Here is a 25,276-nt window from a genome sequence, read left to right on the forward strand (position 1 = left end):
TTACCCACACTCACTGTTCAATGCAACAAACTACCTCTCTCTCTCTCTCATTCTCTCTCTCTCTCTCTCTCTCTCTCTCTCTCTCTCTCTCTCTCTCTCTCTCAATCTCTCTCTCTCCTCATCTCTCTCTCTCTCCCTACTTATCAAACGTGTACATTTTATTTTGGGGTGTCTCTTTTCATTTGGCAGGTGGCAGGCTGCTGCTATTGAAATATTTGCTGTTGTTGATGTTCCTGTGTCATCTACATATGATTATATATCTGCCGTATTGTTTTTATTTGTAGTATTGTTCTTTTTTGGACTTATGGCTCTGGTGTATACGAGAGCGTTGTTTCGGTTACGCTGTGTTGATGTTGCAGTGCGTTATGTGCTGCTGTGAGGTCCCTGATGTCCACCCGTCCCCATGTCTGTGGGATCATTGTGTCTGATTCCAGACTGTTGACAGGGAAACGCCTGCCTGCTGCTTTTATGGCACTTCCTCTTCTCCTTTGCATTGTGTGTGTTTGCATGTCTGTGTGTGTGTGTATGTGTTTATATGTACATTTTCTTCTGTGTGTGTCTGTGTGTGTTTATGTGTACCCATGCGGCTACTTGTGTCAGAGTGTTTGAGTGTACTTTTGTGTGTGTGTGTGTGTGTGTGTGTGTGTATGTGTATCCATGTTTGCGTGTGTGTGTGTGAGTGTGCATGTTAATGTGTACCCGTGTGTATATGTGTACCCGTGTGTGGGTATTCATAATTGTGTTTGTTTGCATACGTGTGCACGCCACAGTCTTGTTATCAGGTGCATATCTGCGCTGGTGTCGCTCTCGTGCACATTTGTACTGAGGCTATCTCAGGAAGCCTAAACACAAAACTTTAATTGTACCTACATTTCAGATAGCTGTTTGTACAGGTTTTCAATCTAATGGCTCTAGAGAAAAGATTGCACTATGTTTTTTATAACATAATTATAGGCCCACATTTATAACACATGAGGCGTCATGTTTTTTTATAAGCATTAGAACAACAGAGACAGTATGTTCATGTTCAATGGCAATGTGTATGTGTTTGCGTGTGCACGCGTGTGTATGTGTGTGCGTGTTTCTGTGTGTGTGTGCGTGTGTGTGTGTGTGTGTGTGTGTGCGTGTGCATGTGTGTGTGCGTGTGCATGTGTGTGTTTGTGTGTGTGTGTGTGTGTGTGTGTGTGTCTGTGTGTCTGTGATTGTGTGTGTATGCTGGGCTGAGACTGACAGGGGGCAAGGGTACTGGGGTTAGCTTCTGGGAGGGACTAAACTTGTGTCAGACTGTAGCCGATATGTTGGGATGCTGTGCTAGGGTGAGAGACTTGTGGTCGGCTATAGGATGGCACCGACTTGGACAAGAGAGACATTGAACGTTTTCACTTACTTGGTATGCACTACTGATTTCACAAATATAATTTGTGTACACCTCTTTTTGCCATGCTTCTATTTCATATACAGTACATATCCCCCAAACAAGCTTTTATTAAATTAGTGAATATTGGTGTTCACTTCCCATGAAGCTTGTTTGGATAAAGACCTAATATATATGATACTTTAATTTCATAAATATTGTTCTATTCTATTCTATTTCTATTTCACGATAGACTTGGAATCGTGGGAAATTGTTTTTACTTCAATTTCACTGTGGTTTGCATACTTCTACAAAACAGAAACGGTTACTTCCGCTTTCACATTGGCTCCAGTGTGGTTCATATGAAAGTAGCGACGCTCATTGTGTTTCTGCTTGTACAAAAAAGGGAAAGAGTGCGTGTACGAAAAAAGGACCTGTATAACTTCTGTGTTCTTCTACCTTTGGGGTTCCACATCCTGTTGAACTTCACCAACAATAGTGATTAGGAGTATCAGTATAAGTATCTATTTAAATATGATTAATCTTTCAAGATTTGATATGGTGTGTTCTTCCAATCTAAGCAATTATTCTTTATTCTATAAAGTATAGAGGTATCAATTTTTTTTCACCGGAAATAAGGTGCCATTGTTACATGGCATTACATCGCCCCCTGGTGTTCATTGTCTGTCATTACCAATCTAAAAGGGAACTCTTAATTAGCTTGTCACATTATGACCTGCGTCGAGTTATAAATATGTAGAAGTATCTCGTATATAAAAAATATATTTTGTTGTTAACAATATTATTAATTGGTATGATGTGCACTTGAAAAAAATAATAATCATACCTCAGAATGTTTTAATTAGCCAAAAAGACTAAAAGAAGCAAAATTATAGTTTTGAAAAGATATGCGATGCGGAGACATGTTCAGTTTGAAACACGTTTGTTTTTCATTTTATTTAACATTTTTTAACAGAGACGGTTAAAGTGCATCGGCATAATTAAAGTTCCAAAGATATTCACGATAAACATGTTGCCTTAAAAAACGTTTTACACAAATATGCTATGCAAATATGCTATTTGAATGCAAATTTGATACATTTTTATATAGATTAGAAACTGACTCCTATACATGACCTGAACCCTACACATGACCCTCAAAGGAAAAAATACAACAACAAAAGAGTTACGTGGTGCTGATGTGTCCTGTTTGCAGATCAGAAGGTTGAGTAGATCATCTTGCAGCTGTAGGGTTGCTGGTTCCCTCATCTGCCCTTGAGGACACGTTTTTGTCTTGTGTGAATAACACCACCACCAAAGTATGAATGCCTGAGCATGGTGGAAAGAGAGGTTTTACCTGTAGCTGTACTGGCAGGGAAATCTCTCTATATGTATAGCAATAGGAATAAGGAATACAGTGTTCAGTTAATATTTGTTTAATAATAATAATTATAATAATATTAATTGATTGAATTTATATAGCGCTTCTCTAGACACTCAAAGACGCTTTACAGCGAAGGGGGGGACCTCACTCACCACCACCAGTGTGTAGCACCCACTTGGGTGATGCACGGCAGCCAATCTGCACCAGAACGCTCACCACACACCAGCTAATACCCTTGCAATTTTCCTAATTTGTCCCTCATGAAATGACCATCGAGCAAAATGTTCACTTTAAATACATAATCTCGGCACACTAGCACATTACACCATACAATACAATAATACTACCTGTACCTACTGTAGAAAAAGAAAACATCTAAAAACACGAATGCCGCAGTTGAGAGTGGATCTGTTGAGCACCTATTGTGTCATCCACCGTGCTCCATGACATCGCTGGAGTGGACCATTGCCACAGTAACAGCAACAACATGGTTGCGTGCCAGAGAGGGACATGGAGCTGTTGGGTAAACTGAGGCTGTGATATTCAAAGTGCTCCAATGGTGAGGTCTGGGATTTGCGTCACAAGGGAAAAATAAATAAGTAAATGGAAAGTCGGTTGAAGTGACAGCCTCTTTCCATCTTGTCAGAAAGCAACAATGTAGTTAAAAAAATGATGTGCTTATGTGTGTCTGTGCGTGTGTGTGATCTGGGCATGCCATGTGTGTGTGTGTGTGTGTGTGTGTCTCTGCGTGTGTGTGTGTGTGTGTGCAATATATATACAAGATATCCCCACAAGGACTTTTTCTTGTAAATTTCTATTTAGACATTTGGTCATTATATTTACACGTGCCTTGAGCCTTTACTTCCACCCCACATCACTTCCAACATTTCAAAGGCTATACAGAGTCCATGAAGGGGCAGTGATGTCAGAGCACTGATGTCATCATTCTCCGCCGGCCTCACCTCCCTCTAACTTCTCAGGCAGGGCGGGGCGGTCTCAGGGGACGTGGGTGAAGGGGGCGGAGTCAGACGAGAGGAGGACATCGGACCCTGGACCGGACCAATGGAATTCTTTCTAGTGGAAGAGCTACCAATGGAACTCTTTCTAGCGTAAGAGCTACGGCAATGGAACAATAAAACAATAAGAAAAAAATTAGCGGTGAAATAAATAAATGAACTGTAATTGAATGATTTAATGAGCACACACACACACACACACACACACACACACACACACACACACAGACACACCATAAATACATTCAGAGGCACTTGAAATACAATCAGCCCCACTCATAAATAACTACAATGAAATGAGAATTTTCTGCTAAACGCCAATCCTGTTTCCCTCAATAGTCGTTTGCTTTTGGTTTCACGTCATAATCGTCCCAATTATCCAAAACACACTACAGATTGTATCAGTGGGAAACAAGGATGTCCATCCCAAACCCTGTCGTTCCTTCCAGCAGGAACACAGATCTCCTCGTATACGACCTCACCTCTCCATCTCCTCCTGCCTCTCCCCTGTCTCCTGATCTCCACACCCGTCCCCCTCCTGGGTGTTCTCCCCCCCGTCGTGGGCGCTCTCCTCCTCCCCCTCCCCTTCGCTCTGCTCGGTGGGCTCCAGCACGATGGAGGGCAGCCGCTCCCGGTGGTAGTTCATCTCCTCCGAGAACGAGCCGCTGTCCGAGTCTGTGAGCGCCGGGGATTCTGGGAAGAGCTGGGCGGGCCCCAGAAAGGCACATGAAAAAATAAAGGATTACCGAGCAGTGATCTTGCTCGGGCCATGTTGCGCATTTTGATCAATGACCAGTGTGTTAGTGTGTGTGTATGATGGCTGGTCGAAGCAGCCTCACTGGCCTGAGTCAGGCTGATTAGACTGTGGGGCTGGGTGAGGCTGCACACCTGTTGCACTTTGGGTAATCGATGTGCACAGGTTAAAGGTGACACATTGTACCACCAGGTGCGAGTGTGATTAGCCATTACAAGCCGTTTGGAAAATCTGCCTCTTCTTACATCACAAGCGTGCGTGTCCAGATGTGTGCTGGATAGATCAGTATTCCTGCTTGTAATGGATAATCGCACTCACACCTGCTGGTATAATATGTCACCTTTTAACCAGCCATCGCCACACACACTCAGGGGAAATCGCCAAACGGCAGCACATTACGGCGCCGGCTCTGTATCATTGTACTCAACCTTGGCGTTAAAGTGGTTTGCAACACCACGACCCTGTGTCCTTGGTCTGCAGGAGCCCAGTATAGGCCACCTAGGTGGGGTGTGGCAGCCTCCTACGTAGCGTGCAGCAGGGTCATTGTTACAATGAGGTTATGGCGTTTATTGTGAGGGCGCGCTGGGATGCATACCTGGTACACTCTGCTTCCCCTCCTTGGCATCTCCTCCATTTTGGTCGCTGCTGGATTTACGACGGGAACCGTACTGCACACGCACGCACACATGCATGCAACAAACACACACATACACACACACACACAAATGTAGTTAGAGGAGGTGTTTGGCTCTGAAAATACAATTAAACCCGCTCACAACTAACAGATGGTACTAAAGAGGGATCTCCGCTCCAGCCACACATCGCATCATCCCCAGCAGAGGGCTTCTGTCCCTGCTGCCTGTAACATCTTTCATAGTTTGTTACTCCTGAAATGCTTTTTCATTTGTGTTGTAGTACCAACACCAGCCTACGTTTGCATACAGCATGCCAGTGTGTACAAACCACAGATCTCCTGAATTAAATAACAGATAGTGCTGTGGGTGTTATCTTGCTTTCGCCCGTCATGCCTGATTAAAACCTATTTCATAAGATGGTCGGTGACCTGAATGGAAACAATTGCGCCGAAAATAGAGTTACATTCACTCATGCCCCAAATACCAGCCCTTTAGATAACAGCAAACATGTAAAGAAAAAAATAAAGCTAAATAAATGTTTAATCAACATTCTGGGGCACCAAGGAACTAATCTGTGGCTAGAATCTGTCCATTTAATCCTCAAGCCCGTCTCAGTGTTTTTTGTTTATTTGTTCCTCCTCCTAAACCTGCGCCGGCCAACGGCGCAGATGTTAGACATGACCTGAGATCACCTTGAAGGAACAGCAGCAGCTCGGGAGGATTACGAGAGCAGGCAGACGAGCAGGAGGGAGAGAGAGGTAGGGAAAGAGATGTAGAGGGAGAGAGGGGAAGGCAGAGAGAGGGGCTGAGAGATGGGGAGAGAGAGACAGAGAGAGGGACACAGAGAGAGAGAGAGAGGCTGATGGAGAGAAAGAGACTGATAAAGAGAGACAAAAGAGAGAGGGAGACAAGAGAAAGATAGAGGAGGGAGGGAGAGAGGAGGAGAGAGGCAGAGATAGAGCATAGAAGGTAGGGAGGGAGAGAAAGAGATAGATAGAGGCAGAGAGACAAAAGGCTAAGGAGGGAGTGAGGAAAAGAGAGAGGCTAAGGAGGGGGAAAGGAAGAGAGGCAGAGCGAAAAAAAAAGTAGGGAGGGACAGAGGAATAGGGAGAGAGATGGGGGAGGTGTTAGTAGGTTCTAGTGTGCATTAATCTGCAGGTAAGTACCTAATGAAATAAGCTGCTTAGGGTACCTGGGCTTGTTGGATTTCTGCAGGAGATACAGGGAGCAGGGAGAGATACAGGGAGTACGGAGAGATACAGGGAGCAGGGAGAGATACAGGGAGTACGGAGAGATACAGGGAGCAGGGAGAGATACAGGGAGTAGGGAGAGATACAGGGAGCAGGGAGAGATACAGGGAGTAGGGAGAGATACAGGGGTGGAGGGAGGCAGGGGTAACTATGGAATGATGGTGTTGTTGGTGGGATAAAGATGATGATGATTGTTGTGGCGTATGCAATGGGAGTTAAAGTCAAAAGTGTTTGCATCAACCAACATATCCATTTTTTTTATCATTCACAGTTGAGTTACATTGAACATTTACTGTTCAATGTAAATGTTCAATGAGACAGTTACTGATTATTAATTATTAGGTTTGATGAACCTGTTAACAAACGATCCAAAGGTTAAACAGTGACATGTTATACTGGGGACATCCTGGTCAAAATCCTACCGAGATATTTGGACAGATATTTTTGGTGAATCAAATCACATTAGCCTTAAAGCATTAATCCAGTCAGAGCAGCATTCCCTGCGTGGGACAGGTTATAATGATCCCAGTGCTCTGTACAGCAGTGGCTCTATTCCAGGAGCCTACGAAACATATATAAAAGGATGGAGGCATCAAACAGGAGGCTGTCAATCGACATACATGGCACATATACTGTTCACCTATGATACATGGTACGCTCTGCACATACGTGGATCACCTTACCTGTGTGTGGCAGGGATGCAGCTCATCTTCGCCCGGTCCCAAAACAGAAACAGAGATAAGCAGACAAGAGAAGGTGAGTCAGGCGGAAAGGACTGTGTTCCTTATAAATGGACTCAGGCTCCACAGGATGAAGTAGTGGTCTTTCAAATAAGAAGAAAGACAAGGCGTCAGATGTCACTCGTCTTTTTCCTCCCTCGTCCTTTCAAAGGTTTGACACTCCCCCCCCCTCTCTCTCTCTCTCTCTCTCTCTCTCTCTCTCTCTCTCTCTCTCTCTCTCTCTCTCTCTCTCTCTCTCTCTCTCTCTCTCTCTCTCTCTCTCTCTCTCTCTCTCTCTCTCTCTCTCTCTCTCTCTCTCTCTGGGCATCGGTTCTCCTGAATCTCCGTAGCACCCCCCCTCCTCTCCCTTTTCCTCTCAGAGTTTCCTCCGTCTGGTCCCCCAGCATGTCGCTGGGTGACGTAACGGCTGGCCATCGGTCGCGGTGACACACGTGACCTTGAGGGGGGCTTAGTGCCACCACCCATTAGGGGAGAGGCTGGTGAGTGCAGCGCAGAGGCGCGTGCACGGACGCACGCACATGCACACACACACACACACACGCACACACACACACACACACACACACACACACACGCACATGCACACACACACACACACACACACACACACACACACGCATGCACGCACGCACATGCACACTCAGGGCAAGCTGTCCCTTATCCTGTAGCGGAGGGACGGATCTCTCTGCTGTCAGAAATGGGCCGAATGCATCCGCTGTGGTTAATCATTAATAATATGTAGATTCACTCATCCGATTATTTCAGCCACACGTCCCCGAAAAAAATGATCTAGAATTGGATCAAGGAATGTACTTATAGATTATGTCGTAGATTATGTTGAGTGTGTGTGTGTGTGTGTGTCTGTGTGTGTGTTGGTACCAATTATTGTGATTTATGGGATCATTTGCATGCAGAGCAGAAGTAATCACGTTGGCAAGCATTGTTGTTGGGCCTCAATCAGGCAAAGATATAAGACTAAATCCCTGTTTTGCTGTTTGTGTTCTGACAATTTAATGGTTGGCCCTGGTTTGTGGGAAAACCCAGGATTAAATTGACAGCTGGAAAATCTGGTCCACTCCCATCACTAGAGGGCACTAGACCACGTTGGGCCATTGGGTTTGATGTCAAAGGATTGGGATCAGGGGCCGTTACCTCATCGCTCATGTTTGTTTATTTCACTTGTTTCGGTCAGAACTGCAGTGTTTCACAGATAACCACATACAACTTGGAGGACAATATGTTTTGGAATGCAGGTCACCAAGAGATTGTTATTTCGGCGAGGAAACCACCAAGTCAAATGTGCATTTGTACCATTTTATTTGTCACAGTGGTGCGTTTTTCAAAATGACCAATACACATGCGGTTGTCTAAAAATACCAGGGGGGGATGACATTTGATTCCCAAACATGGACCCTCTTACCCGGCATGGGGTATGGCTAACGGTTAGCATTCCATCAGTAGGAAAATCAGGAAGAGGGGTGAAGAGAGCATCTGCCATACAGCCTAATGAGGCGGAAAAATGCTGAGACATGGAAAAAGACAAACACATATTGATGTCAGTGCCAAAGTCTGAAGACCAACTCGTAAGCTCAGGTCAATGCCAAAGCCATGAGATGGCAGTAGGAGAATTCAATACAAATGGGAAGAAAAGAGGTGAAGTCAGCTTAATTGGAAATTGACTGTAGTTCATAAAACACCTCCATATGAGAATCATGGTGTGTTCATGTAGTCAGTCAAACCTGTTTAGAAAACTTCCTGCAAAGTTTGAGACCAATTCAATAATAAAATGGCATCATCATGAATTTCATTTCCTAGAATCAATGTTTTGAATACTTTTTGCCCAATATGCTAGCATTACTACAAACACATACCTGTATATATTTTTAGACTTGTGATCCCCTTCTAGGAGTCAAATATTATTCTTTGGTTATTTGCAGAGGAATTATAGCAGCATTGGTTGGCAGGAAGTTGATGTGTTGTGTGCTTTTGCATATACCACTAACACGGTCTGGGCCATACCACTATGCTGTGGTCACTCCCATGTAGGGGGGTCCGACATTTCTTAACAATAATAAAGCCATTCATCTACCGACCTCATAAACTTGATGTGCAAAAAGGTTTAATTTTAGATGATCCATCCATCATAACATATTGAGATAACATTTGGGTGCATATGCCTCAGTCAGTCTTGTTACTATTCATATATTTTTTTGTGCTCCTGCCCAATCATAAATACTTTAACACTGTCTGATTTGGAACAGACATAGAAATTCAGTGGAGCCCATTCCAAAACGACAGGGCAAAACACTTTGACATGTTGCTAAGGAAGTCAAACAGACCGGAGATAAATTAATTATGTCGTTAAGTTTTGGCGCTGGCAGCTGGGCTGCATCTAAAATGACTGAGGAGAGTCTGAAGATGGCTGTTCACTGGAAAAAAAAATGAAAAACACAACATTTGGGAGGGACCCAGTGAGGGAGGAAGAGAGAGCCAGCAAGAGCCAGAGAGAGCGAGGGAGGGAGGGAATGAACGGACGAAGCGAGGCCGAGGAGTGGAAGACTGGGTGACCCATTGGACCAGGGCAGAAGAGAAGACCACTGCTGTATCCAAAGAGAGAGGGAGGGGAGGCAGAGACCAAAACATCTAACGTTAAGATAGACTATGTTTCTTCAAATAACATGCATACATTGAATCAGTGATTCAGGATTGTTCTGTTAGATATAAATTCAAGAGAAAACAAAGCTCCTAAACATGTCATTTTTGCAAAGCACATTCTGCATTAAAGAAATTCTTAGCTTTGTTTTCATGTTTTTTTTTCAATGGAAAGTTGGAGAGCTTTTAACAACGGGTGAGGAGGGAGACAAGGAGAGACAGAGAGGGAGTAAACCCCACATACACACACAAACGCACACACCAAAAAAGGCGTGGATTCTGCACTGGAAAAATTGCAGACTTGACAGACGCTATATGCTAGATGACAATTGGAGGGGGAAGGGGGGGGAGGGAAATAGGGAGGGTTGAAAGAGTGTAAACATATGATGAAACGTGAGGTGAAAACACAAAACATTACAAAAGGGGAAAGAAAAGCAGAACTACCAGCACTTAAAAAGTGCATGTGAGTAGTACAAAGACCTTATATTCAGCTTCAGAGAGTGTGTGATCATGGAGCATCATAGAGGGCTGGGTGTGGGGAAGTCAGGGGGGGCTGTCCTTACGGAGAGACCAGGACACGAAGCAAAGGAAGGAAGAAAGAGAGCTTCAGAGAGTCACAGAGAGTCAGAGACAGGGTAACTGCGAACAACATGTGCTCATGTTTAACACAAGGTAGCACCAACAGGCGCGGCAGTTGGACCATGTGACCCGGAGGTCCCCCACCCCCACCCCACCCACCCCCACCCACCCCCAACCCACCCCCACCCCACCCCCACCCGGCAGCACCAGCCCAACACCAAGAACTCATGTCTGTGGAGCTGACTCCAGGCCCGATGGATACCCGAAAGTTGGGGGGCTACTAAAACTCAAGAAGGAGGGAGAGGCATCGATAAAGAGACCTAACGAGAGAGAGAGAGCGGGACGAGTCTTCAAGGCTCTCCGGGGCATCATGTCGACAGGCCCCGGGGTGGGAGAGGAGGCACTACCGGGGGCCCCGCGACCTCTGGGCCCCGTCGGGCTCCAGACCTTACTTGACCTGCTGGTGGGGGTCTACCAGGAGTTCTGCTCCTCACCCCTCTCCAGGGAGAAGTATGTCTCTGGCTTCCTCGCATGGGGTGAGTGCCTCACTCTTTCATACCTGAATGTGTGTGTGCACCACGTAAAGTGCCGCGGTAAACACATTCACAAGCGTGGATAGGATACTTGAAAGTGTATGACGTCAAGCAAATTGAACTATTGCGATCATTTCTCGGCTACTTTTGGATCAAGCTGCTGCCAATGGCTATTTTTAAAGAGCAGCTGGACAAGAATCTGTGAAAAGGGTTTGAGATGGAAACTTCCTTCTATTTGTGACCCACCTGTCACATGTGACTGGTTGGGATTCTATTATATAAAGCATTACTAAGATCAGTTGGGATTACAACAGAATATAACCAAAACATTTGTTTAAAACCTTAAGAGTCATCATGTGAAGACGATAAGATAAATAGTTTATATGTGTTGTAGCCGTACTGAAGTAAACTGTAAAGCAACATTGGGGTCAAGTACGACACCACATGTGGCTCGAAATAAAAGGTTATAGATATTTAAGGATGCACTTTTAATGAAAACATTTATTTAAAAATGTGTTTGGTAATACAAGAGGTCCCTGTCATCCAAGTGACCCATATAGGACGTACCAACTGCCTCATGATTCATAGCCACAAATGACTGGGCCCAGTGTGATGCACATGTGATCACTAAGCCGTTGATATTATTGGCAGCTGTGGATATAGCATGGAAAACTATGTGTAGCAATGACAATGTGTGGCACAGAAACGGAACAATAAGTTAAGGTCAGAGGATGATCTGACTTAAAATGGGATAGGACCAAAGATAGGTTGAGAAGCACTGCTATAAACATACCGTCTTATGCTACAATCATCACACTGAACTTTTATGCAATTTTTAGGTTCATATGCGTGCGTGTGAACGGGGTTAGGATAAGGATGTAGCCACGTTTAAACTCCCATGCTAACTTCTGCTCTCTGGTCAGAAGAGAAGTGTCTCTTTCCTCACTGCTTCTCCTGTTCAACATCCTCATATTCTAAAGCTGGTGAGAGGGAAGGTCATTCACTCAGTATCCACTGAATCACCACACTCTGTTATTGTAATAAAACACAGGTCCTTCAGATTGAAGGTGGGCCAAGGACAAGCCCCACAGGATTCCTAGAAGTCCTTTCAGGCCAAATCAACTTCTTTTACAGAAATTGGATTTGAATAGAGTGCCGTCGGTCAGTATTATGAAGGAATATACAATTTTCAAGTACATTACTAAAAGCCTAGTTGTATTTTTTGTCGTGCTTTTGTTAGGCCTTTCAAGTATGGCATTGAAAACATTCAAAACCTTATCGCTGCCAAATGATCCTATTTGGTTTTGTCCCACAAACAAAAACTGAATATGAAAAGGCAAAAAAAGGATTTATTTATTCAGCTAAGAGGTTGATACAACAGAGAAGCTCACTGTTTCCACAGTGTTCAGAACCCTGCAGGCTTCCTGGACTAGGACTTTGCACCACCGGCACCCTGGGTTGAGGAGGTGGTGGTGTGGGTGACACAATGTCAACACCTCTAGATGCGCAAGTGAGGCAGTTGCAGGTCAATGTTTGAGTGATCTTAGTCTTAGTGATATGGCCCAGAATACATTGTCCTCCTGTAAAGTGGGACACTAGCGCAAGGTGGATGCCTCTTCCTACCGTGATTCATGCTGTTGTCTCTAAGTCTGTGTTCTTATACTGTAAGCCTGTGACATTTGTTCAATAGCTATTTATAACAGGGCACTTCATATATTTGTGCATACTGGTACTACCACTATAGACACTACCACTGTCAATGTGCTCGCTGTCTACACACAAGATGTTCTCAGTTGTTACAACGACATCAGCCAACCCTATAGACATGCTGCCATTTGTGTAGGTGTGAAGCGAATCTGCCAGCCCTCCATCACAACATAAACCCTCCACCAACCCCCTCTCTCCTCCCTCTTCTCCATTTCACTTATATTCCTACTCTGAACTAAGAACATGGGTGACAGACTGTGTCTGGTGATGTGCTTGGTTGATACATCCCCCCCCCCCCCCCCATGGAGCATGTGTCCGGGAGGATCCAGTGTCACTGCTGCAGGGGTAGGCTGACTCATGGTGAGGCAGGGTCCCTAGTTTAGGACTGAGGACTGAGGACTGATTGAGGGCTGTTCAGCCAGCTCTGCCCTGCCAGCTGTGTGCTATCTGATCTTCTGTTTGCTTGTATACTTGTGTTATCATGGGATATGCTGGGCAGCCGAACGCAGGGCATGACATAACAATCCTTGGCTCCAAATGGTTGCTTTTATGGCAGAGCTTTACATATGTAATGTTACTTAATATATGACACAAATAATATACAGTATCTATAACGTAATATATTGTTGAATGAGAACCAATGGGCTAACTAGCTGACCAATCGAGTCATTCACTAACATTAAACCTAATCATCTCATATGCATTTTCGTGCTTCGCTTTATTGCATCCAATTTGTCTCTCCATCCTCTCTCTCTCTCTCTCTCTCTGTCTCTCCCTCTCTCTCTCCGAGTGGTCACTCCCTAAATGGCTCTCCTCCTAGGAGCAGTACTTGTAGACGGGTAGGAGACGCCAGAGTCAATATTCACAAGAGCAAGCCATGACATCAATGTTTCCGCTTTCCTCTACTTTGAAAAACAATACATTGTTCCAATAGCAACAATAATAGACCCTTGGCAGTATATTGAATATTGTACAAGTGTGCATCAAAATAAGTCTTTGTGTGATATGAAGTATGTCATATGCACCAGCCTTGTTTTTTCTTTTGTTCTTGTTAAATTAGTCACATTTCATATTTTGCAGAATTGACCTTGCATACCTTTTCAAGTCACAGATTTTTATCATTTTGTTCTGTGAATAGCAAACCGTGTCTTGTTAAGTGTATTGTATCAAGTGGGAGGATATCCACTTGTGAGGGAAAGAGGCTAGCAGGAGAGCTAGGAGGCTGCTTATACATGCAGTAAAACATGCAATTTCTCTCTCTCTCTCTCTCTATCTCTCTCTCTCTCTCTCTATCTCTCTATCTCTCTCTCTCTCACACACACGCACGCACGCACGTGCACGCACACACACACACACACACACACACACACACACACACACAAACACGCACACGGGCACACGCACATGCATGCGGACACAAACACACACACACACACACACACACACACACACACATACACACACACACACACAAACACACCTTCAGGAGGGGATGCAGCTGCAGGAAGCTTCGACAGGTTGCGCAAAACGGTTAAAAATTACCTTTCCTGATAAATATTGCATGTCAGCAACGTAACTCAACACCAACATAACATGAAACGTGTATGTTAACTTCTGTTTGGACAATCTTGGGTTTATTGCCGTTATTGATTCAAAAAAGCTTATATATTGTGCATACTAACAGTTGCACTGAGGTGTGAAAGTTATGCTGTTATAAGGCAACTGTTGAATGGCAAATAAATCTACCTACTAACTACCAACCCAACTATTATTATCAAAAGACAAGATTAAACTAATTTGATCAGACAAACATGGTAACAAATTGTCTAAAGAATTTATTAGGTTATTTTCATATGGAAAACTAAGAGGCATCAGATAGTATTGTAGCCATCAGAGAGCATTGTAGCCACCTATATCTGTTAACTGTTACTTAGAAATCAACAGAAATCACGGGACAGTGCCAAAGTTGCACGTCACATGGCTGTAACAGGCGTCTCCATAGAAGGAGTCCATAAAGGACTCTATTCAGAGGATTCCCCCGTTTGTTGCTCCCTCTCTCTGGGAGGCTCTCAGGGCTGGGCGACAAAGTGTGTCTGGAACTTGCTCTCTCTCCATCTCTCCCTCTCTCCATCCCTCTCACTCTCTCCATCCCTCTCTCTCTCTCTCTCTCTCTCTCTCTCTCTCCCCATCTCCAGCCACCCCTCCCTCTCTCCCCCATGTAAAAACAAGTTAAAACAGACGGCGCAGATCACTTGCATTCCCAGCGAGAGACAAGAGACAGTGGAGGAAATCAAATAAAAGAGGTCTGGAACATTTGTACCGAACAATAAATGATGGTTGCTATAATTAGATAGCCATGCTGTCCAGTCCAGTTGATGCATTATCTTTGTCAGAAGTAACTCCCAAACACACACAAATATGTAACTTACAAAATGAATGTGAACCGTGTATTTAAATAAACCTTTTAGTCATAAAATATATCAAATTAAAAAGGTTTGCTAGCTCGATAACGTTAAGTAGCATTAGCATTACAAATAGACACTGGATTACTGTAGCCGTATAGCTGATATAGCTCACTTTGGAGGATGTTGCTACAGGCTACATAGAGTTGAATTCTGCTTTACTCACTCGATATCTTCCATTCATTCTGCATCTCGTTCACCAGCGGAGCCCCTGGTGAGGCAGGTGAAGAAGACCCGCATCAAGAGAGAAGACTTCCACATCTTAAAAGTAATTGGTCGAGGGACCTTCAGTGAGGTAAGAAACGCCTGTTTACAACAGTGTGTAGATGTAACCTTGGTCGAAGCATGTCATCTTAGTTCAACATATTCCCCAATAATGTTTTGAGACATGTCAAATCAAGAGTTATATTTTATTAATAATTAATATAAATTAATTAAGTTAATTATTAATATTAATATTATATAAATGTTTTAATATAATATATAATTTCCTAAGTATGTATTTTATTTAACTTTAATAAAAATATGTCACCTGTCGATCTTGGGATCGTAAGTCATATATGTGCCATGTTTTCATCATGTAAGTATGTGTTGATCATGTGTCAATGTGCAGTCTGGTTTTGCCCTGCTGACAGGTTGCCGTGGCAAGAATGCGTAGCACGCAACAGGTGTACGCTCTGAAGATTATGAACAAGTGGGATATGCTAAGGAGAGGAGATGTAGGCTATCAACACACACACAAACAAATTCCTCCCACAAGGAAAAACCTCCACACAGTTAAACATTCAATAGTAGTTAGTAGTTCCAATCTGTTAGCATGTGTGTGTTTGTGTGTGTGTGTGTATGTGTGTGTGTGTGTGTGTGTGTGTGTGTGTGTGTTGAGTGTTCTTGTGGGCGCTTGTGTTTGTGCGCTTGTGTGTCTGTGCTTGTGTGTGTGTACGTGTGTGTTGAGTGTTTGTGTGTGTGTGTGTGTGTGTGTGTGTGTGTGTGTGTGTGTGTCTGTGTGTGTGTGTGTGTGTGTGTGTGTGTGTGTGGCTGTATTTGCGCTCCTGTTCAGAGTTGTCCCTGGTTGTGTGTTGGCGTGCAGACGGCGTGTTACCAGGAGGAGCGGGAGGTCCTGTTAAAAGGAGACCGGCGCTGGATCACAGAGCTGCACTATGCCTTCCAGGACGACGACTATCTGGTATGCAGAGCCCCGGGGCTGCCCTCTGTCTAGTGTCACACTTCAACAGCAGCTCTAATGCACTCTCTGAGTCATCTGCTTTGTATATATATATATATATATATATCTCCTGCAGTATTTAGTCATGGACTACTATGTGGGAGGGGACCTGCTCACTCTGCTGAGCAAGTTCGGAGATCGGATCCCAGAGGAGATGGCCCAGTTCTACCTGGCCGAGATGATCCTGGCCATCGACTCCGTCCACAGGCTAGGTTACGTGCACAGGTACCTGGAGAGACGTTTCCCATCAGAGCACGTTGTTTTTGTATATATATCCATGCAGCTATTTGTCGTTATAGATATTCTGGTTGCATTTTCTTACTGGGTAAGACCATTATGTGGATGGAACATTTTTACACTGTAGAGAAAATGCATTTAAAACACCTGCTTCTACTACAACTAACACAGAGCAACCAGTTAACAAGCTAGGCACATAAGGGCCTTGCTAGCTGGGGTAAAAGCTCTCAAAATGTTGTGCTCAATGGTATTGAGCACAACATCATTGATTGGAACTTGAAAAGGTTGTCATCATGAATCCTTTTAATTGACAGTTGTCAGTTATTTCACCAGGGTCAGAGGGTGTGGCTCTGTTCTAGATGACAGCTTCGCTAAACATAAGATGTGTTTCCGAATGCATGCACTTGAGATTTAGTGTGTTCATGGTGTTCATGGTGTGTGCCCTACAGAGACATCAAACCGGACAACATTCTGCTGACGGCGGACGGACACATCCGGCTGGGGGACTTTGGCTCCTGTCTGAGGGTCCTGAAGGACGGCATGGTGAGGGCTGCTGACGTCATCCACAGCACACACCCCACCTGCTTAGCCCCCCTGACCACGCAGGTCATACAGCCGCTCCATACAGTCGCTCCATACAGTCGCTCCATAGAGGGAACATTGCTGAAGTGGTAGATCTCAGAGCATTTCCATTAGCCAATACCTTATGTTGTACTTTATAATAAATGTCTGTTTGATCCACTAAAAGAAACTTTTGATTACTAGATTTAATGGAGTTTTGGCTTAGGGGGCTTTGTAAAGTTTCATATACGATCCAATTGGGTTATATAAATCAATTTAGTCACTTACTTAGATGATCTCACTGAGTAATACAATTCTGTTTCATGGATGATCCCACTGAGTAATGCAAGTCTGTTTCATGGATGGTCCCATTGTACAAGTCTGTTTCGTAGAGAATCCCATTAAGTAAGATAAATCACTGTCATGGACGATCTGATTAAGTAATATAAGTCAGTTTTATGTACCATCCTATTGCGTAACATGTATTTTTAATGCTGATCCCATTGAGTAATGCAAGTCTGTTTCATGGCGATCTGATTAAGTAATATAAGTCAGTTTAATGGATGATCTCATTGAGAAATGCAAGTCAGTTTTATTGCAGATCACATTAAGAAATATAAGTCTGTTTCATGGCGATTCCATTAAGTTATATAAGTGTGTTTCATGGGCGATCTCATGAAGGAATATAAGTCTGTTTCATGGTGATCTCATTAAGTAAAATAAGTCTGTTTCCTGGTATGATCCCATTGACTAATATAAGTCTGTTCCCTTGGCGAGCCCACTGAGATGATACTGCTGCTGCTCGCTCCCCAGGTCCATTCCTCCTTGGCAGTGGGCACCCCAGACTACCTCTCCCCTGAGATCCTGCGGGCGGTGGATGGAGGTGGGGGCTACGGCCCCGAGTGTGACTGGTGGGCACTCGGGATCTGCGCCTACGAGATGCTTCTGGGCACCACTCCCTTTTATGCAGAGTCCATCTCTGAAACCTATGCCAAGATCATCCACTTCCAGGTGCGTGGTCGCCACAGCGCTGCTAATCGAGTGGCCCTCAAAAAAAAGGGACAGTGATTCAGCCGATGGTCAATAGAGCTCAGTCGTGGGTGAGTCACATGATATGGCCGTGGAGTGGACCCATGTTCGCAGCTCTTTCGGGAACATATGTTCTGTAAGCATAACATTATGAAGCACACCTACGAGCGGTCGCACAATTGAAACGTGTGGACAAAACACGGTTACGTGAGAGGTTCATTCATTTTCGAAAATTCCCCATGGAAACCAAGGCTGAGTTCTGAAAACCTCTGGTGACCATAACAACCCTGACCAATGTCTATACAAAAGAATAGTCTATTCGAACAACGTCATGGTTAAATCAGTGCAGTGTGGATGAACAAAAACACAAACAATAACTGTATTACTCTTGAGTTCAGGTTTTTATCCAAACGGCATTTAGGATTATTCAATACTATAGGGTCATTAAAGAAAAGTTAGGGGTTCTCGTTGGCCTGCAAAAAATCAGGGTTCAAACCCAGAACCTTTCGAGTTGGAGTCCCAGTTTGAGTCTGTTCTCACTAACCATTACCTAACCAAAATCTGGCCCCCTAGGATTACTTTGAGCTCCCCCCGTTGGGCCTCGAGGTGTCGGACACGGCCCGCTCCTTCATCGCGGGGCTGGTCTGCGAGAGGGAGGACCGCCTGGGTTCCGGGGGCTTCGGAGACTTCAGGGGCCACCCCTTCTTCTGCCACCTGGACTGGAGCTCCCTGCACAAACTCCCCGCCCCCTACCTGCCCGAGGTCGCGGACGCCACGGACACCGCCAACTTTGACGTGCACGACGACTGCCTGAGTGACATGGTAACATGCCCCGCCCCCGTGTCTCACACACCGGGGATGCTCGCCTTTGGGGGGCCGCAGAGCATACAGTAATCTTTAGAATGAAGCCCATGAATGATCTGTTGTTTAGGTGTTCAATCAGGTTTCAATGGCTAACTATTTCGTTGAGTTTGCACCAAATCTTTGCAGCTTTCTGTTGGCTTTATGTTTATAATAGTACATAAAGGCATTGTTGAGGACTGCATTGTTGGTTAATGAATGACCCAAAAAGAATTGTTATTTTTGGGTCGTGACTTAATGAATAACAACATTATTTTTAAATGTATTATTTAACCTTCATTTATTCAGGGAAAGGCCATTGAGAGCAGGCTCTCTTTTTCAATGACACCCTGATTACAAGATATAAAAATAAAAACAGAAATCCAAATGCACAACAGATATAGACAGCCGGTCAAACATAAAGTAAATAAATAAATAATACAATACAATGGGATACCTAAAAAAAAACATTAAAAAGACGAGCAAATCCTCATCCAATGCGATTTCAATCATCCCCTTGAACCTGAGACCTGAAGTTTATTCCATCTGTCAGGAGCATAAAAGGTAAAAGCAATCTTTCCTGAGTTGCTATTGGTGTGTGAAATGATATGTCTAATGTGTGAGTGAGAGCAAGTTTGACGTGTGGGTGCTGAGGCTAGATCATTGAGCACCACTGTCTTATATGTGTATAAACTTTGTATCATTGAGCGGTGCTTATGAAAATGAATACATATGGTCAATATCTCTTTGTTCTGTGCTGTATGATGCGTAGGAGACACTCTCTGATGTCATGGGCCGAGCTCCTACAGGTGTGCACCTTGCCTTCGTGGGATACTCCTACACAGCTACCAGGTTGCCAGTTCAATCCCCGGAGTGAATGAATGGATAAATGGATAAGGTCGTTTGGGATAAAAGAGACAACAAAATCCACTAAATGTAAATGTAAATGTCTTTAACGCAAAGAGATATGGCATTTTTATTCTTTTCTTTTGATATAGCCAGACCGGTGCTGTAGACCGCAGCCTAGACATCATGCTGGAGATCGACCACAGCAGGCTCGGGGAAAACGAAAGGCTGATTTCTGCAGAGAAGCTGGTGAGGATGTTCCACAGTGACAGGGATTTTAGTGTTTTAGTTGTGTGGCCTGTCAATGTTATTATCATTATGGTCTTGTCTAAATAAGACACACATAACCAGCTAACGTTGACCAATTCTAGATTTCACAATTATGCACTGTGCCAGACTTCAATCTGTTTCCCTTGGGTGTTGTGCCGTATACATTATGATTGTCTGAAAATACTAGGCATTCATTTTGATTCGATTTTTTCTGAAGCTGTAAGAGCTATGTGTATGTCTATATATGTGTTCATACTATGCTGCATCCGGTCCTTTCCAGCTTCAGGCGTGGCAGGCCTCTTTGCCAGAGGACCTGAGCGGTCTCTTAGAGCTCCCTCTAGTGACGGACCATGCAACAACCTCTAAACATACCACCATAGAGGAAGAAAAAGAAGAAGAAGAAGAACAAGAACAAGAAGAAGAGGAAATAGAAGAAGAAGAAGAGGAAATAGAAGAAGAAGAAGAGGAAATAGAAGAAGTAGAGGAAGAGGAAGTAAAAGAAGTCGAGGAAGAGGAAGGAAATGAGGAACAAATTTCAGGCCTTGATGAAGACTTGCAAGGGTAATCAGACATAATTATGGGGGTAGGGGAAACATTATGCTTTACCAGATAAAATAAATACTTGATTTCAAAGAGATGCATGGCCCTGTTTTCTCTTTTATCAGATAAAGCCAAGCCTCACTCAAAATGTATTTTTTCTGCCTCAAAGGGGAAACCTTTTTCATGTCGCAAATACAAAACAGGGATCGTCCCTTAAAACCATAACCTCCCAGTATGTGCTTGTTTCACCAGACGGTTACAGGAAGCAGAACGGAGATACTGTGAGTTGGAGAAGGAAATGGAGAGACTGAGGGGTGAGATGCAGGACTGGAGAACAAACAAGGCAACAGGCAAGGGATCAACAACCACAGTGCTTATTAATAATCATCATCATCATCTACGACTTCATTACACTTCACTTCATCCTCACCATCTTTTCTTTAAGGCAACACTGGCTCCATTGCTTGTATTCCTTCTGTATCCCTGCTGACATAATTCACATAACTATTACACAGATATTGCAAGGATAATTATTTTGCAGATCTACTGGATACGATCATTTTGAAAATATGAGCTTCTATATGAACTACTACAAAATACGATTCCGCATTTAGAAAGAATGAGTGTGGTCCTGTAAGGTCCATTAAAAAGAACTACTGGTATTTGTGTAGTCTTGCCTCAGCGTCCACAAGGACTCTCCTTGAACCTAAGGACCACCTTCCTGGTCTGGTGCAAACAGCATGGAATGGGCTCCAGACAATATGAGCCACTCAGAATAAACACGGCGCGGCGCGGTCCCAACCGCTGCTTATGTTGGAGGAGCGCCGTCAAAACATGGTGATAAATATCTCTGGCTAAGAATAGCCAAGGTATGCAGGGGAGCTTGGATGCCCATTTCCATGAATCAATACTGTGTCGAGGAGGGCTATTTCAGAGGCCGGGACCGGGGTACGGGGTTGGGTGCATTCTTGGCCTTGGGGGTGCATTGTCTGATGGATGGAAGGTGTTGTACACACACAGGTAAAGACAACAGCATGTGTCAAACTCGTTTATGGTGATCACCGACGTAAATACATTTTTCTATTATTAACTAGCTCACTCTCCATCTGCAACCTGCACTGGTTCATGCATTAAGTAATCCTGCAGCAAACATGCATTTACAGCAAATATGTGTCTTTTCTTTTGTTTGGATGCTGTTTGGTGCTGACGCTTTTGATTTCCTCCTGTATGACTTAAACAATATTTGGCTGGCCAGCAGTGCTGCCCTGCTCAGAATGCCTGCACATGCAGTGCCACCGCTTGCCACCTGCAGTGACGTACCTCTTCTCTCCTTTCACTCACAGCCCTGACTCTGTGCCCGTCAGCTTTCCCTCTGACTGCCCACTGTGTGGAATCACCCCGGGATGTAAGCCTGTCCCCCTACTTCACACGCATTCTCTTTATCGGGCTGAGATCCTTTTTTTTTGTTACGAAGCCTATTCACACATTCTTCTGACACATTTTTTTAAGAATCACACAGACCATCTTGCAGGGGACATAGTCGTTTGTTATTGCATCGCCACAGAGAACTTAGACTGGTCTGCTCAATCTTCTCAAAAGACTTTTAAGAGGATTTATTGAGATAATTGTATTCTGTTTTGTTCTTCTCTCAAAGTACACTGTGTTAGATCTGGACTGTGAATGTGTTCTTTCATTGTGAGTATATGTCCATCTTACAAAACGAAATGGTGGTAAGTTGTCTGATTAGACTAAAAGTTTAAGCCTTAAGGTTAAGGCTTGAGCGATTTAATCTGTGTATTCATCTTATAAACAGCCAGAGGAACAGCCCTGTCACTCTTACACAGTGCTCCTTTACATAAAATGATTGTCTACCTCATTTGCAAATATCTGTTCCATAATGGGGAATAATCCCTCGCTCACTTGTGAGAAAATGGAAGTTAAACATTAATTTCATGTTGTTGAGATCCTCAAAACATCATTTGCCCTTTTTATTTGACTTCTCCTTTTGATGTTAGGGATGTTGTAATCTATTTTAACTCCCCTCTTTGTGCCTCTGATTATACACTTGGTTTAAATATTTAAACGAGAGGAGAACTCATTTGCAAACATCTGTTGTTGCGATAGTGGATAGTCCCTGGGTAATTTAGTAAAAAATGGAAGTTATACATTCATTATACATTGCTTAGAACTTCTAAACATAGTCTGCCTGTTTTAATTGTACTGATTATTTTTATGTAAGGGAAGGTGTGATCTGCCGTGATCTATATGTGCCTCTGATTAAAGACTGGGTTTTAAAGTTTTATAGGAGAGGAAAGCTCATTTGCAAAACATCTCTTGTTGTGATAGTAACTTATCCCCGGCTCCCATGGAAATAAAGGGAAGCTTTTCATTTATTTGATAGGGTTTAGAAGTTCTAAACATCAAAACTATATTTTAACTGTACTGATCCTTTCTATGTATAGGAATCTGTGGTCTACTGTGATCGATATGTGCTTCTGCTCTGACTGTAGACTGGGTTTAATGTTTTACAGGAGGCGAAGGCGCCCCCTTTCTGCCACTACCCTCTGGTGATCCACACTCACCGTCACATGCTCCTGTTTCACAGGGTAGGGGGATTTTTTAACCAGGCTGCATTATTTTGACCTGAAGATCATGTTTAACACGCACCCATTCTATCAAAAAGAGTGGTATTTAAAAAAAAAAAAGTTTCAGAGAATGATCCTACCTATAAACCTACCGAGGGTTTCACCCTGGATGTGTCCCTGTGTGTCAACCCCACCACCAGGTGCGACTGCCCCATGTGAAGAGTGAGCATTACCTGCTGGTGTGCGCCAAGGGGGCTGAGGAGTGCCAGGCTCCCTGGGATAGACGCCTCACCACCGAGCTCTCCTGACCACAGACCAGCACCTCCACCACCACCCTCTCGCTCTCCCTCTCTGGCTCCCTCTCCTTTGATGTCCGCTCCCTCTGCTGAACTCTCTCGGTCTCTGGGTGGGAGAAGAAGGACCGGAAGGCCCTCCTCTGGTGCCGTCCACAACGTGGCCAAAGAGCCTCTGGGAAAATAACCTTCGGAGTGGGGCAGAGTTGCGGGGACCCCAGGATTAGCAGGCGGAAGAGAGAGCTGGGCCGTGTGCGAGTGATACGACAGAAAGCACCACTCAGAGCGGGAAGGTTGCAGAGCACAGCGATGGTGTTTCTCACAAGGAATTTGGAAGGACAGGTTGGAGGTGGATGTCCCGGTTTCACATGACCTGGTTTGGTGCTAACTGTTCACCGTAGAGTGACGCCAACGGGGATCTAGGACAGAGTTGACCTTAACTGCTTTTTGGTTTTATTTTCTTATTTGTTTACTCTTTGAAAGGGCACGACAAGCGAGTGAATCAAAGAGAGGGGTGTTTGAGATGACCCCCTCCAATGCATTATCTCCACCCGGCTTAGATCTCAGACTGTTGCACTGAATACAACTTGCTTTGTGTTTTTTGTACCATGCATATGCACCTTGGGGTGGTTTGAGCTTGTTGTGTTGCACTACTTAAGTCATGTGTTGCTGTGCCCCATTTATCTTTTAGGTATTTGAAATAATAATGCATGTTTACTCCAAGGGTTATTTCAGGGGTGATGGTGTGAAACGTGACCGGGGACTGAAGCACTGTTATGACCTGCGGTGTAGGGGCCTGCTTCAAAAGCACGACTCTTAACCATGGTTTAGAAATGAGGTGTGTGACGTGGGCAATACTTTTGAATGAATTTGAATGTATAATAAGTACCATTAGGAAAATGATTTATTTATAATGTGCCTTAATAATTATAGGTTGGTCATCAAATGAATTTAAATATAGGAGAAAACTAATATCTGAGTGGATGTGGATGGATGGGTGTGTGTGTTTGTGTGTGTGTGTGTGTGTGTGTGTGTGTGTGTGTGTGGTTGTGTATTCGTAAGTGTGTCAGAGAGCATAGTGGGTCTTTCAGTAAATATGTCTTTATACGACAAGACATTCAACATAAAAAGTTCACTCAGTCTTGACAAAGGGAGTTTTAAGCTAACATTAATTATTTAACAAAAAAATAGAAACCAAAAATACAGATGACTGTTCCTGCTAAATTTCTAATAATCTCTTGGACTGGATCTGTAGAAGGCTGAGTAAAGAATTGAGAAAATACTCTAGAATGCAGCACAACACATTGGGTAATATCATATCTTTATTTTTTAGCTGTGAATATCACTTTATGGAAATAGCTCAAATAGAATGCAAATTGCACCTTGATAACATATGGCTGCTGCCAAATCATTAAGCAAGCAGAAAACGGTGCTGAAATTTGAAAGTTATTTTAAAACCACACCACTCCTAGATCTCTGAGTCCATGCTTTATATCATATCCTTTTATGTCATTACATTTCTATTTCGTCCCTATGTGACCAAGATATTTTTGAATCAAAATAAAGGCTTAGTTTTTAATGTGTGCTATTTTTGCTCCCATTATTTACTTCACATGATCAGGGTTTTCCGACCATCGTAAAGCGGTCTAGTCATTCAGTAAATATAAATAAAGACTTGGCTGTACAGAAAATGCCACAGTTTGTAGCATTGCATCAGCTTCTATGATAAAACATAATATAGTAGAATGTCACAAGATGACATTTCCTCATCAATCAGGATGTAACTT

At 43.7% G+C, this 25,276-nt stretch overlaps 1 protein-coding gene across 1 annotated transcript; it reads left to right on the plus strand.

Annotated features, from left to right (window-relative positions):
• Nucleotides 1-10,564: 10,564 nt before the first annotated feature.
• On the plus strand, nucleotides 10,565-24,940 carry dmpk (DM1 protein kinase). The gene is made up of 15 exons (XM_079737670.1): nucleotides 10,565-10,900; nucleotides 15,270-15,361; nucleotides 15,702-15,785; nucleotides 16,154-16,249; nucleotides 16,365-16,513; nucleotides 16,975-17,068; nucleotides 17,900-18,097; nucleotides 18,689-18,937; nucleotides 19,728-19,807; nucleotides 19,954-20,050; nucleotides 20,352-20,632; nucleotides 20,864-20,961; nucleotides 21,955-22,016; nucleotides 23,143-23,217; nucleotides 23,397-24,940. Exons 1-15 carry the CDS (start codon nucleotides 10,735-10,737, stop codon nucleotides 23,502-23,504), a joined length of 1,929 nt encoding a protein of 642 aa, XP_079593796.1. The 5' UTR covers nucleotides 10,565-10,734; the 3' UTR covers nucleotides 23,505-24,940.
• Nucleotides 24,941-25,276: the final 336 nt, after the last annotated feature.

This window comes from Pollachius pollachius (assembly GCF_949987615.1).
Source record: "Pollachius pollachius genome assembly, chromosome: 6".
In the NCBI taxonomy this organism is placed as follows: Eukaryota; Metazoa; Chordata; class Actinopteri; order Gadiformes; family Gadidae; genus Pollachius; species Pollachius pollachius.

Coding starts and splice junctions, on each gene's coding strand:
- dmpk (XM_079737670.1), top strand. CDS start 10,735: ATGTCGACAGGCCCCGGGGTGGGAGAGGAGGCACTACCGGGGGCCCCG. Junction 15,786..16,153: donor ATATGCTAAGGAGAGGAGAT/GTAGGCTATCAA, acceptor GTTGGCGTGCAG/ACGGCGTGTTACCAGGAGGA. Junction 20,051..20,351: donor TGATTTCTGCAGAGAAGCTG/GTGAGGATGTTC, acceptor GGTCCTTTCCAG/CTTCAGGCGTGGCAGGCCTC.